The sequence below is a fragment of the Buceros rhinoceros genome, unplaced genomic scaffold, assembly GCF_000710305.1.
Source record: "Buceros rhinoceros silvestris isolate BGI_N320 unplaced genomic scaffold, ASM71030v1 scaffold9514, whole genome shotgun sequence".
Lineage (NCBI taxonomy): Eukaryota > Metazoa > Chordata > Aves > Bucerotiformes > Bucerotidae > Buceros > Buceros rhinoceros.
Window position 1 is genome coordinate 32,560 of NW_010407808.1, and position 16,209 is coordinate 48,768.

Sequence of the window (16,209 nt, forward strand, 5' to 3'; positions counted from 1 at the left end):
TGGCTCAGGGCTTCTATTGGCTTTCAAAGACCAGAAAATAATTTTATTTTTTCTTGCTTGATCACAGTTTGGTTTTTTATTTTCTTTGAAAAAAATTGAAATTAAAAGATCATAAAACAATAAAGAATTTCTTGGTGCTTATATAAATCAACTGTGGAAGTTGAAATTAAAAGATCATGTAATAAATATGAAAGTCTCTGGTTCCTATTTAAGTCAACAAGAATCTGCCCACTGATGTCAAACTGCAGCCAGCTTCAGCTGAACAGCAAAACTTATTAGAGTAGTGCAGCACTCATAAAACTGTCTGTAGAGACTTATGCAAAATTCTCATGAGAGTAAAGAGAAACAGCAGATTAGGATAGTCAGAATATAAATGTTAAACCAAAATCTTCAGTAATCAGCAGTGATTAGAAGCAGATAGCCGTGTACTTAAACCTAAGCAATTAGCTTTTGAAATTCTAAGAGCCAAAGAAAAGGCTGCAGAGCAGATTTCAGTATTCCTCACCTTTTGGCCCATCCAAATTCACATGGTGAGTAGCAGTTCTGTTTCATTTCTTCCTCTAGGGAGTGGCAGGCTTCCAAACTGGCAGCTTCTTGATGGAACTTCCAAAGACGTTTATAGAAACCTTCCCTGGGAGTCATAAGTTTCTGCATGGGCTTCTCTTGAAACTCAGCTTCCTGCTCTTCGTAAGTTGAGCTGTCCTCTTCAGGAGGCTCACTGAAATCAGCTGCCCCTGGGGAATCCAGGCAGTCTTCGAGGTCTGGAGAGGTGCTACCTCCATCACTGGTATACTGATCCGTACTATTCCCTACTTCTGTACTGCCTGGCATTTCTGCCACAAACTCTTTAACTGGAGATGGTGCTGGAGTCTATAAAAATAACAGAAAGTTTAGTGTAGCTCCTTTTTTATCTCCCATCTTTATTCCTTTAAGAACAAAGTAATCTGAAGAGGCAATTATCAATAAGCATCTGAATGTGAAAATATCAAATGGTAGCTGGAAGGGAGGGAAAAAATAGAGGGAGGTACTCTCTCACTAAATGACTGTTTTGTCTTTATGCTTATCTTCCACACTCTTCAGGAGTTTCAGCCAGGAAACCACTACAGAAGTTCACTTTTCCTAATGAATTCTTTGCTAAAGGTGGCCCCTTTTTATTTCTTCTCGTATCATAGACTATCTATATTCTCTTCATGGTGTAGATGTGGCTTCCTGATTTGACTCCTGTGCAACTGACCATAGAAATCAGCCAAGGGCAAATTGCAGGAGAGCAACAGGAGCCAGTTTTTTTTTTTTTATCTGGAGATGGTCGTGACAGTCATTTCTGTCCTTGGACAGCTCTTATAAATCCTGATGGGATGGGAACCATGAGTGGGCCGTCCTGCATGAAGCAAGAGTAATGCAAATGTATGTTCATTATAAGAGCACTTGTGTGTATGTCCATGAGTTGTGTCCATAAGTAAGAATAATAATGCTAACACACCTAATGGCACTGTTTTAGTCTTTGTACTGTCTACTGTTTTCACTTCCCAGCCCCCGCAGATTCTGCTAACTATCAATATGAAGCTGAATAACCAGTTAAAACCATTATTCCATTTATTTAAATTTTTTAAGAGGTAGCTTGGATAGAAAAAAATTTTATTTTCCTCTCACTTTTGGGAGTAATATATCTATCTCAAGCCCATGAGATATAATAGGCACAGTTGAGAATATCTGCAGTTTCTGGCTGAGGATCTGGTAGAGCATTTTCAGAAGCATCACTAGAAGATCTGCTTGGGTATGTGCTGTTTCACTCCAGTGACAGTACTGCACTTCAAAAGTTGTTGAACTGGGATGTTTCATATCTGTCACATTTCTATTATTTTGCTTGCTATGGAAGAATCAGTTGAATTCTAGAGGTTGAGTTGAAGCTGGGAAGGGAAAGAAATGGAATACGAGGCCATGGGGAAGAAGGAAAGTTGCCTTGTTCAAGACTGAATAGAAAATGTAGTAGTGTTTTTCCAGGTTTACAGAAACAAGTTTTCTGACAGAAGCTTTGCCTTACCAGGGCACTCTGCTCTATTTCTGGAAGAACACCTTTTGGTGGTCTGCAAAGTAGTAGTGTCACTTCTGGGGGAGCTCCTCTTAACAAGTGCAGGACATCCTAAGCAGGAAAAAGGAATATTAGATTTCTTAGGGAACGCAGTCTATAGTACACATCATTTTACCAACTAGGATGGAGACAGTTTTTATTGAGAATGCCAAATTTCTAGTGTCTGTACCTCTCAGCAGTATCTGGGCACCAAAAATTCACTACTGTATGATTGTCATATAAGTGGACCATAGTTTTTCTGTGAATGTGTTACCTAAAGTCAAGTCAGTTCTGTTTAAATACTTCTGTTCCACCAACAGACACATAGGTTTAAATTAATTTTTCCTTTTCTTGAAGAAACAGGTTTTTTAAACTACGTGTGGCAGGGACATATCTTCAGTCAATTACATCAGTGTAGCTCCACAGACTGCCATACTGACATAATCAAAGGGAGATTTTCTCAAAGCCCCTCCTTCACAAAACATCTGCTCAGTGACAGTCAGCTTTGAGCTATAGTGGGAGATGAAATACTTCATCTAGCGGACAAAATAATGCTGTAGGCCAAAACACCCTGTCTCCCCCACCAACCTGCATGCACACAGTAAAAAGGCTGTACATCAGAGAGCAAGATAGTGCTGGAAAAGGACAGACTCCAGGTTGGGGCAGGGGGTGGGGGGGGGAAAAGAGTAAAATTACAGCACACCCTGAGGTGTGTAGGACTTACAGCACCTTGTCTTTTGCCCTAGCTATTTAATGATACAAATGATCTGTCAGTGGGAAAACTGCATGATTTCATAATTTGTTTGTTACCAATTTTATCTGCTCGATGCATATTCATATACAAAATCCAGGGATTCTTCATCAGGTGAAAAGATGAAAAAATTAAATCTGCAAATAGTCCTTTTTTAACCATTTAATTTCTTCATCTGAGTATAGAATTTCTCGCCCCAGGTAATTTCTCACCAGGTAGAGATTTGAATCTGAGGCATGGCATTTAGCATGACATTACAAAACCCAAACAACCACAGGGAAAAATATTCCAGATATGTATAACAGTGACAAAGATTCCAACTAACTAACAACTGGTGTGCATCTAATAATAGACTTTGTGCATCAGTAGTAGGAAGTTATAAATTAAATAGTAGAAGAAATTCTCTATAAGAATTCTATTAGGAAGGAAATTTTTCATTAGAATTCCAGGGAAGAATCTTACACAGAAATCAGATTCATTACATACAAATGGTGACTCTCTCTGCTGACAAGTAAGTTTAAATGCAGTTTCATCCCATTGTCTTTATTAACATGTTACCCATCTGGAGTCCCAGTGATATATAGTACTGTCTGGTACCTGATACAGGAGTCCTCGAATAGGTTTCCCATTCACAGCTAAAATGATGTCTCCAACTTCAATTTTGCCATTCTCTTCAGCTGGCTGCCCTGGAAACAGTCTTTTGATCCTGACAATAGCTCCTCCAAGGTGTTCACAAGTATCTCCTTCCATTTGCAGAACACTGAAGCCAAGGCCTCCAGAATTCTTTGTCAATTTGACTTCAAATGTGTTATCTGTTCAAAGCAGGGATTGGAAAAAGAGTGGTAGCCAAGGCATATATACCCCCTAAGGAGCTGATGTAAATTATACCCTCAGCAGACCTTCTCCCTGTGTGCTGCAGAGGTAAATCTACTGATACCAATGGCAAAAATAGAAGTTTGGTGTTCCTTTAACTTATGCGAGCCCTTGAAATTGCACAGGCAGAATGGGGAGAACTGGATTCTATTCCACTGTGTGTTCACATTCTTTATGCCATCTGGGACAAGCCCGTAAAGGATGAAGCCTTTTGTACCAACATAAAAAGGTTCAAATGTTATCCTTTTCTGACATTCTTCTGTAAGTGTTGGGTAGATCTTACTATTCTGTAGCTGCCTGGTGTTAGTTTAGGTCCTGCACTAACCAGCATAAGCTAGAATCAGAGCTACTGCTCTTTCCAGACAAGAACAAGAGACCAGCCCTTTCCCAAATGCCACAGCTGCAGCTGAACCCCATTCTGCTGACGACAATGTAGAGGAGTAACTGCCCCATGGGAAAATACAGTTCAGACTTACTGTTTACAAGACAGCCTTACAGTAAAAGATACAGGGTTTATTTGTTGGCTAAATTCAGTGAAAGTGACCTCCGAATCTTCTGCTTTTAAGAAATGAAGTGATGGCAGTCTCCAGCCCTGGCCCTGGAGCAGCAGTTCACTCTAGTCTCAGCACTGACACAGCACCAGCAGCTGTGCTGGCAGTGCTCTTTTTGGGTAACAAGCTGGCGACATCAGCACAGCTGCTTCCTGCCTGACAGTGCTATGGAGTATGGACGGGGTGTCCCCTACCAGCCCCATCTCCTGAAGGGCTGAGAGATACAGTATTTATGTCTAGGATAAATACAGCTACACCTGGCAACTGTAACTCTACGTATGCCAGAAATATGTTGTTCAAAATTGATTTTCGATAATGCCATTAATATTGCATAATATTTTATTCTGTATGCAGCTTTTCTTCCAATCCACAGAAATTTCATAGAAATTTTTTCATTCATTCCTTTCTTGCACATTATAAGAAGTCACCCTGACTTGCTCTTTCATCGCTCACCATCTGTCAGAAAGCAGTAGTCCTTGGTACCATCTGTGAAGGATGTTGCCACAGAAACAACTGCACATTGGTCCTCCTTTCTGTCATTAGCAGTCAGGCATGGCTCTGCCAAGTGGTAGTTTCCCCTTTCTAGAACCAGCTTGGCAATCTAAAACAACGATGAACAGGTTCCAGTTACACAGGACACTGTGAGTCCTAAGTCTTCTTTCTTTTCTTTTTAGGAGAATGGGGTTTGGATGGGGTGGGGGAGTTTCTTTTGGCCCAGCTTTGTCACTGTGCTTTATATTAAGTGTAGTGTATTCTACTGGGTACAAACCTGGCCAGATTTCTTAAGGTGTTCCACAGCCTGTTTGTGCGTGAGGCCACAGAGGCTGATGCCATCTACTTCCAGCAGACGATCACCTAAGGCAAAAGAAAACAAAACCCCAAACAAATAAAAGTTGCTTTGGTGGTCAAGTTCAGTGGGTGTAAACTTGAGGCTACCTGTGGTCTAACAGATCTTCCTGCGTACTTGTGTCAAATTGAGTTACTTTGTACGAAAGCAATACTGCTTGTACAGCATTCTAAAACTAGCACTTAAAGGATAACAAAGTATTCTGGGAGTAAATGCAACGATAGTATCCAGTTATCACAGCAGCACTGAAAGTAGATGTCAGAGTCACTGGCCTGATGTGCAGCTACAGAGAGTAACTGCACAGTGCTGGGATCAGGCTCCTGTTTTTTCAGTGGCATATCTACAGGTACTACAGAGGCAGGCTGAGGAATGATGAACTGCATGTTACTTTTCACGTTTGTATGACCTCCAATCCCAAACATGTTTCATTCTCCCTGTGGCAAGCATTCCACACTAACATTGAGTTCTGCAGATCAGAGTTTTACTGCCAGATGGGTTACCTATCTTTATTTGTCCATCCTTATCTGCTGGTCCCCTGGGAATAATTGACTTCACATATATCCCACCATGACGCACACTAGTGTTAATTCCACCCTGCAAAACATATGCCAACAGATCAGACTGGAGTCTTCGTATGTTCCTCCTGTGATACAAATCAAAGCAACTTATACATGCATTGTAAAGCAACTGCTTCAGGAATTACAGGTTTTTTAAATATAGGGAAAAAAAGAAAAAAGGTTGTTACTCCAAAGTTCCGTCTAGTTGTAATATATTTTCCTTAGGCAGTAATCTTGTTTTATTTTCTTAGGAAAATGCAATGCATTTCTACACGGCTATATAAAAACATTTACTAAATGTTCATAGATTTTTCCCTATGCTGACATAAAGATGGGATTGCATCTTTCAGTCAGTCTCTAGACCAGCTTCCAAACTATGTAATACCCATTCAGCAATTATTAACCTTTCGGACAATGTATAAAGCATGACCTGAACTTGTGCAGCCACTTGAAAGCCTACAGCCCAGAGAAACTCCAGATTAAACTAAGAATCGTATTCTGTCCATCTTTATCCCCTGGCCAAATTCAGATGAAAAAGCAACCCTAAATTTCTTCTGCAGGCAATCAGATGGCTGTTTCTTCCCACTCCATTTTAGCAAGGACAGTAAAGACATCTCAGCCTGGAGATGTAAATTCAACTTTGATAGCCAAGAGAAGTAATTATTATTCAAATGTGGCAGATAGATTTCACTGCTGCCTTCTCTGGTCCTCTAAATATACAGTATTTCCTTTTATTAGAAAATAAAAGGGCGCTTTCTCTGGCCTTCAGAGTAAGAAGCATGGTACAGCTAAACATTCAGCCTCCCAGCATGGGATGGCTTCTCTTATACTGCAAAGCTGTATCAGGGGCTGTCAAAAAAATCAAATAGGGCCTGTGGGCCACTGCTTGAGCTCATGCCATGGTCCTGTGTAACCAGCTTGTACAGACACAGCCTCTGAGTTCCAGGAGCTCCAGGGAAGCACCAAAACCAGCCATGACTTGAAGAATTCTTTGTATCACTGCATTTTCTAGAGGCTCTTGCTATAGCCCTTCCCGACCAAACTCCACTTTCAGTGGTAGGTCTTGTTCTCAGACTGAGTAAGGATGAAAATACTTCTATGTGCTTTATGCCAGCACACTTCTTTCACAGATGCTGCAGGCAAGAACTGGGGAATGAGCAGAGGCAGTACTTAATATTTTCCTCTGTCAATCAATCAGACATTTAGGTTAGAAATGTGCGATGCTAACAGCTTTTGTTATCGGCCTATCTTCTATCTTTGTTCCACATAAATAGTCTTCCCTATCTGTTTTTGGTCATAGAATGGTTTGACAGACACACTGAAAGATTAACAATAACACTTGCAGTCACACTGATTCCAAAAGTCCCGTCTTCTTTAACAAGCTCCACGGTATATATTTCCTTTAAGCTGGTCTCAGATGGAGATGGTGAGTGTGAAGAATCAGCTTCCTGTCTCAAAAATATAAACACTAATGAGATTACAGCACCTCAATACAAAGGGGGGGTGGGGGGGGAAGGAAGAAAAAAAAAGAGCGAGTTTCCAGAAGACATAGAGTTTAATTTTGCTGTCACTGTAAGCCTAGAAGTGGTACTATTTATATCCTTGACATTATTTCAAGCTTACACTAATGTTACTCTAAATATAATCTATCTAAATGTGCATAAGCTGCGTACAGACAGGAAGGCTGTCTAATAGCAGGAAATCAGACAGAAAATGTTGCTGTTCTGTGTCTGGTTGAAAACTTAAAAGAATGCAAGAAATTGATCAAAATTTTGTACCTCCACTGGAAAAGGAAGGAGAATTTTTAATAACATTGTGTGGAACAGTTTCCTTGTTTTTTCACATATTCTAACTTGCCTATCATTTTGACATTTCCAACATAATTTAACAAGCAACATCTTCCAGGGTTTTCTTTCTCCTTTCTCCATTTTTTAAATTTCTCAGTTACCTTCCATAATATAGCTGGCTTGTTGCTAAGGCACATGCTGGCCATAATATTACTGAACAACATCAGAATCTCTGTTACCTCCACATCCAGGCTATCAGCTGAAGGAACTGTAATCCTAGGTGCCAATTTTGGTGCTAAACTCCAAGAAAGAGCCTTCTCAAGTTCATCTATATTTATGTCCTCTTCTTTGGGGAGAGCTGTATGACAATCCTGAATCTTTTTTCTCCCGCTGTCTACACAAGAGATCTCAGATCCACTAGTGCTGTTTCCTCTTGACAGAGTGTTTTCTTCATTTACTCCTTCTTCATACGTATCTGTAAAGCCATAGCAAAATAAAACACTGCTGAATGCAAACAGTAAATAAGCTTGAAGGCAAATATTATTATAACTCCTACAGGAGGACAAAGTAAATTCCTACATCAACTGGTTGTGAAATCAGATCTGTAAAATCACCTGATTTGTAAAATGGAGCACTGCTATTATAATTGTGAAGAAATGCGTTTGCTTCATCACTACAGAGGATTGTAACTATCAGAGAAAGAAATGCCCAGGTTGCCATGAAATTCAGCAATGCAGCCCGCATTAGATTTTTTCACACTGACTGTAGAACGGAGATCACATGATACCTACTAGAAGTTGACTATTTTCACTGCTGGCCTGTGGCTATTATAACCGGCACCGAGTAGCAAGAAAGTACTGCTACATCTCAGTGCCTAATAAATACCAGCGTCCTGAGTTAACCATTAGCATTCAATAGCCAGCATTCTATTTGCCTTTATACCTTTGGGTTGAGAGATGATGAGCTCCACTTCATCAGGAGAATTCTGTATGATTTTAACTGCAGTATTAAATGAAACACCCTCAAGGCTAATATTATTCACAGAGATGAGTCGTCCTCCTTAAAAAAAAAACAGAGGATAAAAACAAGACAAAGCACATCTAAATAAGGAAATAAATCCTGAGCAGCTTACTTTAAACTATGAAAGTATTTTAATTCTAATTAAAAACTAAGGACAGTGACCTGGTTTGATATTTCCAGCTCTGTCTGCAGGTCCCCCAGGGATAATTGAAGCGATAAAGATACCGAGGTCTAATTTTCCCACATTTTCTCCTCCAATAATTACAAATCCTGCAAAAATGAGATAGCATGAGAATGCAGAGACACTGCCAGTATTAGAAAAGATGAACCTTAGGAGCACAAAAGGCTGATAATCCAATGGCATAAGTTTTATATGTGGTCTGGAGAATAGGGAGCTCTGATTTGCATGGCATCAAGGTCCTGATTTGGGAGAGCTTTAAACTCATGTTCTAATTGAAGTGTGCTGGTGACTTTGGCAGCTATTTAAATTTAATTTCTCAATAACAATATTTCCCTGGCTTGGGACTTTTAAAGGTTCCAACTACTTTCTTACAAAGGTCGTAAACTATATAGACCTTAGTGTTTAAGGCCTGCAGGAGGAAAATGGTATGAAAGCTCATTAGATAAATTTGAACATTGTTCTGTATCATGTAATCTGGGGCCCCTGAGGTGAGCCATGTAAACTTCTAATGGATATGTAAGCGAAACCTAAGAAAATTAAATCCGTTGTCAAGTAGTTCAGTTTCACTATCCCAGCTCAGAATATTCTGCCTATTGCAGAATATATTATTCTTACTGGTAGAATAGTTGGGCTTGGGATGAGGATATTCCAAACGTACCTGTACCATTTAGAAATCTTGTGTGTAGTTGTATTAATGGTCAGCTGTGAAATTTGATGGTCCTCTGAACTCATCCACAAGACACAGGATACAGTGTGATAGTGTATTATATAACAGAAATGTTATCCAAATAAGAACCCAAAAGTTGGTAAACATTCATGTTAAGCTTGTGTACGCATTTCACATCCCACAGGCAATACCTAAAGATTTGCAGAACATCATCTTCCTCTGTGTAAGGTCTAATATAAAAAACATCACTGTGCTTGTATTTTAGATACAAAACTAGACCCTTGATCCTTTCATTCTATTCTTAGCACTTGGTTCCCTTGACCTCTGTGGCCTTAGTTAATCCTCTGAAAAAATTATGGTCTTCCTTTATGGGCTTAGTCCTTTTCATTCTCAGAAATTCTAAATCCTTCACAAAGATTGATATTCTGTAAGAAGAATAAATGAGGTGAAGAAGGTTACAGTCTTGACCAGCTTGAGTCAGCAAGTATCAGTGTTAGCACTAGGATCTGATAGTTCCAGGAACAAACGTAACCTTTGTGTTCCTTACTTACCAAATCCATTCTTAGGGTCACGTTTTAGGCTGACACAAATGATTTCTCTCTCTAGACCACTTAGCAAAACTTCTTTTTGGGTGGCTGGTGATCCAGGTGCTGCAGAAACAAAACAGCTAGAATAAATGCAGATTAATGCAGGGAGACAGTAGATGCATGTAGTATGGAAAACAGGGGCTTCAAAAATTAAAAATATGTTTTGCCCTTGTTTTCAACATTACCATTACTTCTGAAGCAATATAATTCAGGAAGGGAGCTCAAACAAGTGTTTGGAAATTTGCATTCTTTAGAAAAGTCTATGTACAAAGCTGTGTAAGCTCTTCCTGTAATGTTCCTTTCTGGGAGACTGTGCATTTATCTGTAATGTTTTTATTAAGATTAGGATATCTAAAGAGTCAGGCATGTAGCATCCCATGAAATAAGGGTGATTTGGACACAAAATCTCCTGTGGGATCCTTTGGAAACTCTAGCCTTCAGCCCTGTGGGCCCTTCTGGTTCGGTAGGCGTGATCTAATCAGCACCAATTGTGATGATGACTCTTGTAGTGTTAACACTACTTAACCTTGTGCAATTGCCACACCATGTTTAAAGTACACGTCTAATTTTAAATTGGACCAAATAATCATAGCTTCGCATTGCATAGATCTGCTCACTGTGTGCATGCACAACAACTTCTGTTAGACTGCTCTTATTCCAGTCAGAGTCCATGCAAATGAAAGAACAGAGAAAGGACCTGGACCCTGTGTTGTCTTATGCATTATTTATTGAGTTGTAGATCTCAATTGCAAACTGAATTATGACCTCTGAGCATAGGGATATTGCCCCATGCAAGAGTCCTGGATGTGCTGAACTACGTCTCTGAAGAGCATGAGGCATCATTGACAGAATAGTTTTATCACTAAGCCCCTTACCACTAATACCTGACGGAAAGCAAGGGTGAAAGGGAAGAAAACAGCTTGTCTTCCTAAACTCTGGATTAATTTCCAGGACTAGAAGTGCAAAAGGATATTCTTTAATCGGTAAGTAGAATGCATTTTGGTCTCCTGCTATTGAAACAATAAATATGGAAGGGTACAGTTTCTCTTTATGATTATTATACTCACCACTGATTGTATTCTGAGTTGAATGGATAGAGAGATAATCATAACTCCTTTGCTTTCCATTCAAATTTATGTGCACTTCTGACTGGGATAGCCCTGATGTGGATCTGCAGGAAATGAAGACTGTGTTACAATAACAAATCAGCAATGGTATTTAGCACTCCTCACTGTCATTAGTCTGTCAGATCCAAGTTGGGAATGCATGTGTTTATAGTCTGTCAACAAGTATTTTGCTTTCTGGGCTACATTTCCTTGCAGGGGAGAGGTAGTTTATCCTTGCCAGTATTTGCTTCCAAATAACAGCTGCCGTTAGACCATTCACATCACAACTGATTTCCCCATGTGTTTTTCTCTGAGCTGAGTGCAGGCATCAGGAAAACACAACATAGCCTCCATATGATTCATGTAGCCCTGCCGACCCTTTAGACAAAACCACATCTGAAAGTTTTCCTGGCAGTTTGTGTTCCTATTGGCTCTATTCTAAATCTTAGGATTCTGAAAGGCACTACAATTCATCAAACGCCTTGAGACTACGTGCAGTTATAGTAACCGCCTACACTGGTGAATGTACCAACACAAACGAAAAGGGGGAAGTTCTTACACTGCCATTTCAAGAGAAGATACACAGACATTAAAGATTTTCTTTTATTCTCCCTTGTTTTTTCTTTCTCCATAACTCAGTAAGTGGTTCATTCCCAAGTCTGGTACAAATTTAAATGTCACTCTTTTTCAAGTTCTTATCTGTTAGACGGTTAGCTTCCTGCCTGTGTTTGCACTACTGCTGGCACCACAGAGCCCAGACCTTTTGATGTGACCACAATAAAGGCTGCAAAAAAAAGTCTCTCTCACAGTTTACCACAGAGGTTTGCAATGTCATAGTCTATCACTGAGTGTTCTTGCACGCATTTAGAAGAAAACCTACCTGCCGAGATTGCTTTTGCCTCTAGTCCTGTTGTTGGTTTCCATACTGAGGTTATCACAGGACTTGCTCATCATTCCAGCAGAAAGGTTTTCCAGGTTTGCTCCATAGAGCACATTCTCTGAACGAGACAGTCTCTGAATCAGGGCAAGGTGTTCGCGCTGAGCTGCATATGCAGAATTTGGTTTGTCTATTTCCACAAATTTACTTTCCTCTGAATAAGAAGGGTGATGGGAGAGGAAGGAAAGATAAATCCACTGATATTATCCCATCTTTTTAAGCTCAAAAACGCTTTCTGTCTAAACTTTTGAACGTGCCAGTAAAAAAGATTGACAAGGCAGATATGTTTGTTCTGGTATCCTTAAGGATATCTAGGCCTTGGAGTGAATGGAAAGGGTTTCAAATCCATTTCTTCCTTAGAAAGTATACATTGTATTTAAATTTCATTTCTATGAATTATACTGCAAAATCACTTTCCACAAAGACAGATGAAATGTACAACCCTGTCTAACTTAAACCTGAATATCCCTGTAAAGTGTACTTTGTAAACATTTGTATATCTGTCTGTTGGAGACTGAGTTAGCCAGGTTGGTAGTTCCCCATCCTGCACAGATCCACCACTGCAATATAGGTATATCTGAGAAGACAGGAGCTCTACTAACACATACACTCTGAAGTTCAGAGAGGGGCCAAGTTGCTGGCTGTTTGCTCTGAGTGATTTGCACAAGTGAAGTTGAGTAGGGGACCATCCTGATGGCAATGCTTGCTATCTGATTTCCCCCCTCTATGTAAAATCTACTACTTGCTTAATCTGGGCTCTGCTAAAAATGAATCTATTCTCTCAAAAAATTATGTCTCTGAAACAAGATGATGATGGAGGAGACATTGTTAATTTATTTAGGTTCTCAACTGGTGGGCTGGAGAGGGAATTTGAAGGAGAGAGGGAATTTGAAGGAGAGAGGGACAGCAGACAACTGGAGACAAGTCAGAGAGTAAAACAAGAACCCTGCTTGCTACAGGCTAGCACAAATATGGGCGTTAATTCTGCTTGTATGTGACAACTGACTTCCTGTATGTTTTCCTAGCAAATATTAGCCTGAATGCAACCTTCTGGAACACTACTCTGCAGCATTAAAGCTAGGCTCCCACATTCCTTGGTGACTTTGATCAGGGGCATTTGTTAAGGCATTAGCAGGCTTAGCTGTCCGCAGTATTAGCACAGCCTGAGAGTTGCCATGGTGATCTCAAAGTAGGGGGTTGCTAGCAAGTTTTGAAGACATTTGTGGCTTATGCATCTGAACTGTGCAGCAAAAGCAAGTTTCCCTCACGTAGAAAGAGCCTTATAATCTCTTAGAGCCTCACTGTGGTGGCAAAGTCAGCATTTTGAACTACTGTCTGTCACTGCTTTCACAAAGCCTTTTCTTTTGGGGCGGTGAGCACACCATCAATCTCAGAACCCACAGTCACATGGCTTGTGTAAGTCTGGCTTGTTTCAGTGATTTGGGGTGCTTCTAATCAGGACTTGGGTTATAATTTTCTTATCTCAATCTTATTGTTATCTTATATATGGAATGTAGTCATTTTTATTAAGACATATTACCACAAGCAACTGTGTCATGAGAAACTCTAAGATTCACTATCAGCACTCATTTGTATGCTACAGATCACAGCCCCGCTAAGTTATTTTTGAAGCTACCGCACCCAAGCAACAAAAAGTGTCTTGAACCTAAATGTTATCCTAGCACCTTTTTCCGTGGTGAGAAGTTTGTGCACATTGAATTTCACTATTCATGAAATAATTTTAGCGGAAGAGAAGCAATATATCAATTACCCTGTTATATCCCATGACATGATTTGTTGCCAACACTTTTACAGTTTTACTAGTAAATGATGCTTGATTCTCCTGCTATGACTCTCTGGGTCAAACACAAAGTGGTTGTAAATTATCATGATTCTGTTCAAGGCAGTGGATGAGCTAGTGTTGCTCCACTGAAGTCAAGAGTAATGACAGTTGTCAGCTTAGGACATTATTTCTTATGTGCCTCAATTTCCCCATAAGGATTCTCACCCATATTTAGAGCATGCAGAGAAACATGGGTGAGAAGAGCTATGTAACTGCCCTGGGTTGGGCAGAACGTTGTTGTAGAAACTATGGAAAATCTGAAGTCTAAGGAGGTATTAGTCATATCTTCCACAGACATGGCAAAATCTAAGACAGGAGCAGCTAGCAGCTGCATAGTTGAGTGGGTATGACTGCTGTGCCTTTAATTTAGTGGTTTTGCCGTGAGAGTGAACTCTAGAGTTGAACCCCTGTCTTATGCAAAGATGACCAGTTAACTAAATTCAGCTCCTGTGTATCTGGAAACTACTATGTTTAGTCTTTGTGTAGAAAGATTTCGTTATATTTCTTAGGTTACATTTGGGCTAAGTCTTATAAGTTTCTTCAGAATTCTCAGCGGGTTTCCTGGAGGGAATTGTAATCATGCCTTTTTTTCTTTTCAATCTGAGTTTAGCTACATGATTATTATAATCAGAGAACCCCTCTCCACCCCTTGCACATGCTCACTAACAAACACATGCTAAATTAGACTTACACACCTCTAGCTTCCAGTGAAGTAAGAGACTTTACTTTTTAGACTGCAAATGAGAAACTGAAACACAGCGAAACTGATGTGGCAGGTTCTGATTCTCAGCTTCACTGAATGCACCTTTCCTAAAACCTAACCTTGTCCTATGGCCTGAATAATGGAAGTGTGTTTATACCTCACCTGATGAAGTTTGCCGAAGTTGCCTAGAATTCATCTGTGCATTGAATTTGTGCTGGGCAGAGCAGAGGTCCAGTAGATATTTACATGTCTTTGCTGTATCGGTAATGAAGGTGTGTTTCTTACCACTGAAGCTGCTTTCAATCATGAATTTTTTTCTCTAAAGGGAAAGAAAACAGCACAGCTGGCTTCATATGTCAGTCATTATTCTGGGGCGCTGCAAGTTCATTTGTATGATCTTGTTGTTTTGTCCAGTTGTGTTTACACCTGCTGCATGTTTATTGGGTGCAGTAAATGCCTACCATAAATTCAACGGTAGTTAGTGAGGTGTCTGTCATTGGGATCATAACTGCCCTATGTCAAAAGTGAAGAGCCTTAGGACATTGAATGCAGTGACAGCAGGATAATAAAAGAGGTAAAATCTGTCCCTAAAGATTTAAAATTATTAAACCAATTTCATGTGAAAGTGAAAATATCTTCAAGGGGCAGAAGGGCCATTTTGTGAGAGCAAACAGGCTGGGAAATGTGTGATGCAGGTTGGCACCTACACAGTATGATGGTAGATTGATATACCTCTGATAGCAGAATACCATTCAGAAGGGCTCACAATCTTGTCACCGATACTGGTTTGATAACAGACATCAATATACTAAGAAATGAGGGTGGGAATAATGAGATCTGGAAAGAGGGAGATGTGATCCCATGACCTGATGGTAGGCAAACAAAAGAAAAGAGAGAGAGGACTAGAGAAATTGAATATGCCACAAAGAGGTTTGACATAGTCTCTGTAATAGTCAATGCTAGATTATTCAGTTTTATGGTAATTTGACTCCAGCAGTGGCAAAAAAACCTCCAGAACTAAACCTCACTAATAACTGCGTATCCACATCCAGATCCAGCCTTGATTTTAGACTGTTTTTAAAAAAGAACTTGCCTATACAGAATGTGTGTATAATTCTGGCTCTGAACGCAATAAATTTATCAAAGTGACAGGCAGAAGGGGAGTAAAGTAGTAGAGGGGAGAAGAGATTCACTTGGTCCCAACTCACGTGAGCTGAAATTCTCTCTGTTTCACGCCACTGGAATCTTAAACTGGCAATTCTTGTATGATTTTTGACCTCATACACAATGATGCCTTTGGCACAGATTCCCAGGATGATGTCCCCTCCTGCTCCTTTTTTCTCTTGGGACACACGATAGAATAACACTCCATATTCAGGAAGTTGCTGAGTCACCTTGTAGAGAAAAAGTGTATTTACCATACATTATCGAGAAAGTGGCATGGGAAGAAAATGTAGGTAGATGAGAGAGGAAATGGTTTTGAGTCTTTGCTGAATATTCTTTCACTCTGTCAAGAAACCTTTGAAAACCCTTACCAAATTTTCATACCTATTGCCTTGCAGAATAATTACCTTATTTCAGAATGTCATAGAGCCATTACATGCATTCATTTTCCATGTGTAAAATTGAAATAACACTTTCCCACGCACCTGATTTGAAGAGGTAGAAGGATTATGTAGCTTCCTGCAAAATAATCTAAACATTACAGTGGCACCGAGGTACTCAGCATTC

General features: G+C 39.9%; 1 protein-coding gene across 1 annotated transcript in view; it reads right to left on the bottom strand.

The window, feature by feature from the left end:
• FRMPD2 (FERM and PDZ domain containing 2) overlaps positions 1 to 16,209 on the bottom strand; it is a gene marked incomplete at its 3' end in the record, with an annotated part of 67,086 nt that overhangs the window by 28,009 nt on the left and 22,868 nt on the right. The window contains exons 14-27 of the mRNA XM_010134630.1: positions 15,687 to 15,872; positions 14,641 to 14,797; positions 11,876 to 12,086; positions 9,854 to 9,969; positions 8,617 to 8,724; positions 8,377 to 8,493; positions 7,674 to 7,909; positions 6,991 to 7,095; positions 5,591 to 5,684; positions 5,013 to 5,098; positions 4,697 to 4,844; positions 3,417 to 3,631; positions 2,042 to 2,140; positions 506 to 870 (exon numbers count right to left, since the gene is read on the bottom strand). Of these exons, the coding sequence (XP_010132932.1) occupies positions 506 to 870; positions 2,042 to 2,140; positions 3,417 to 3,631; positions 4,697 to 4,844; positions 5,013 to 5,098; positions 5,591 to 5,684; positions 6,991 to 7,095; positions 7,674 to 7,909; positions 8,377 to 8,493; positions 8,617 to 8,724; positions 9,854 to 9,969; positions 11,876 to 12,086; positions 14,641 to 14,797; positions 15,687 to 15,872 (2,243 nt within the window). The remainder of the gene's footprint in view (positions 1 to 505; positions 871 to 2,041; positions 2,141 to 3,416; positions 3,632 to 4,696; positions 4,845 to 5,012; positions 5,099 to 5,590; positions 5,685 to 6,990; positions 7,096 to 7,673; positions 7,910 to 8,376; positions 8,494 to 8,616; positions 8,725 to 9,853; positions 9,970 to 11,875; positions 12,087 to 14,640; positions 14,798 to 15,686; positions 15,873 to 16,209) is intronic.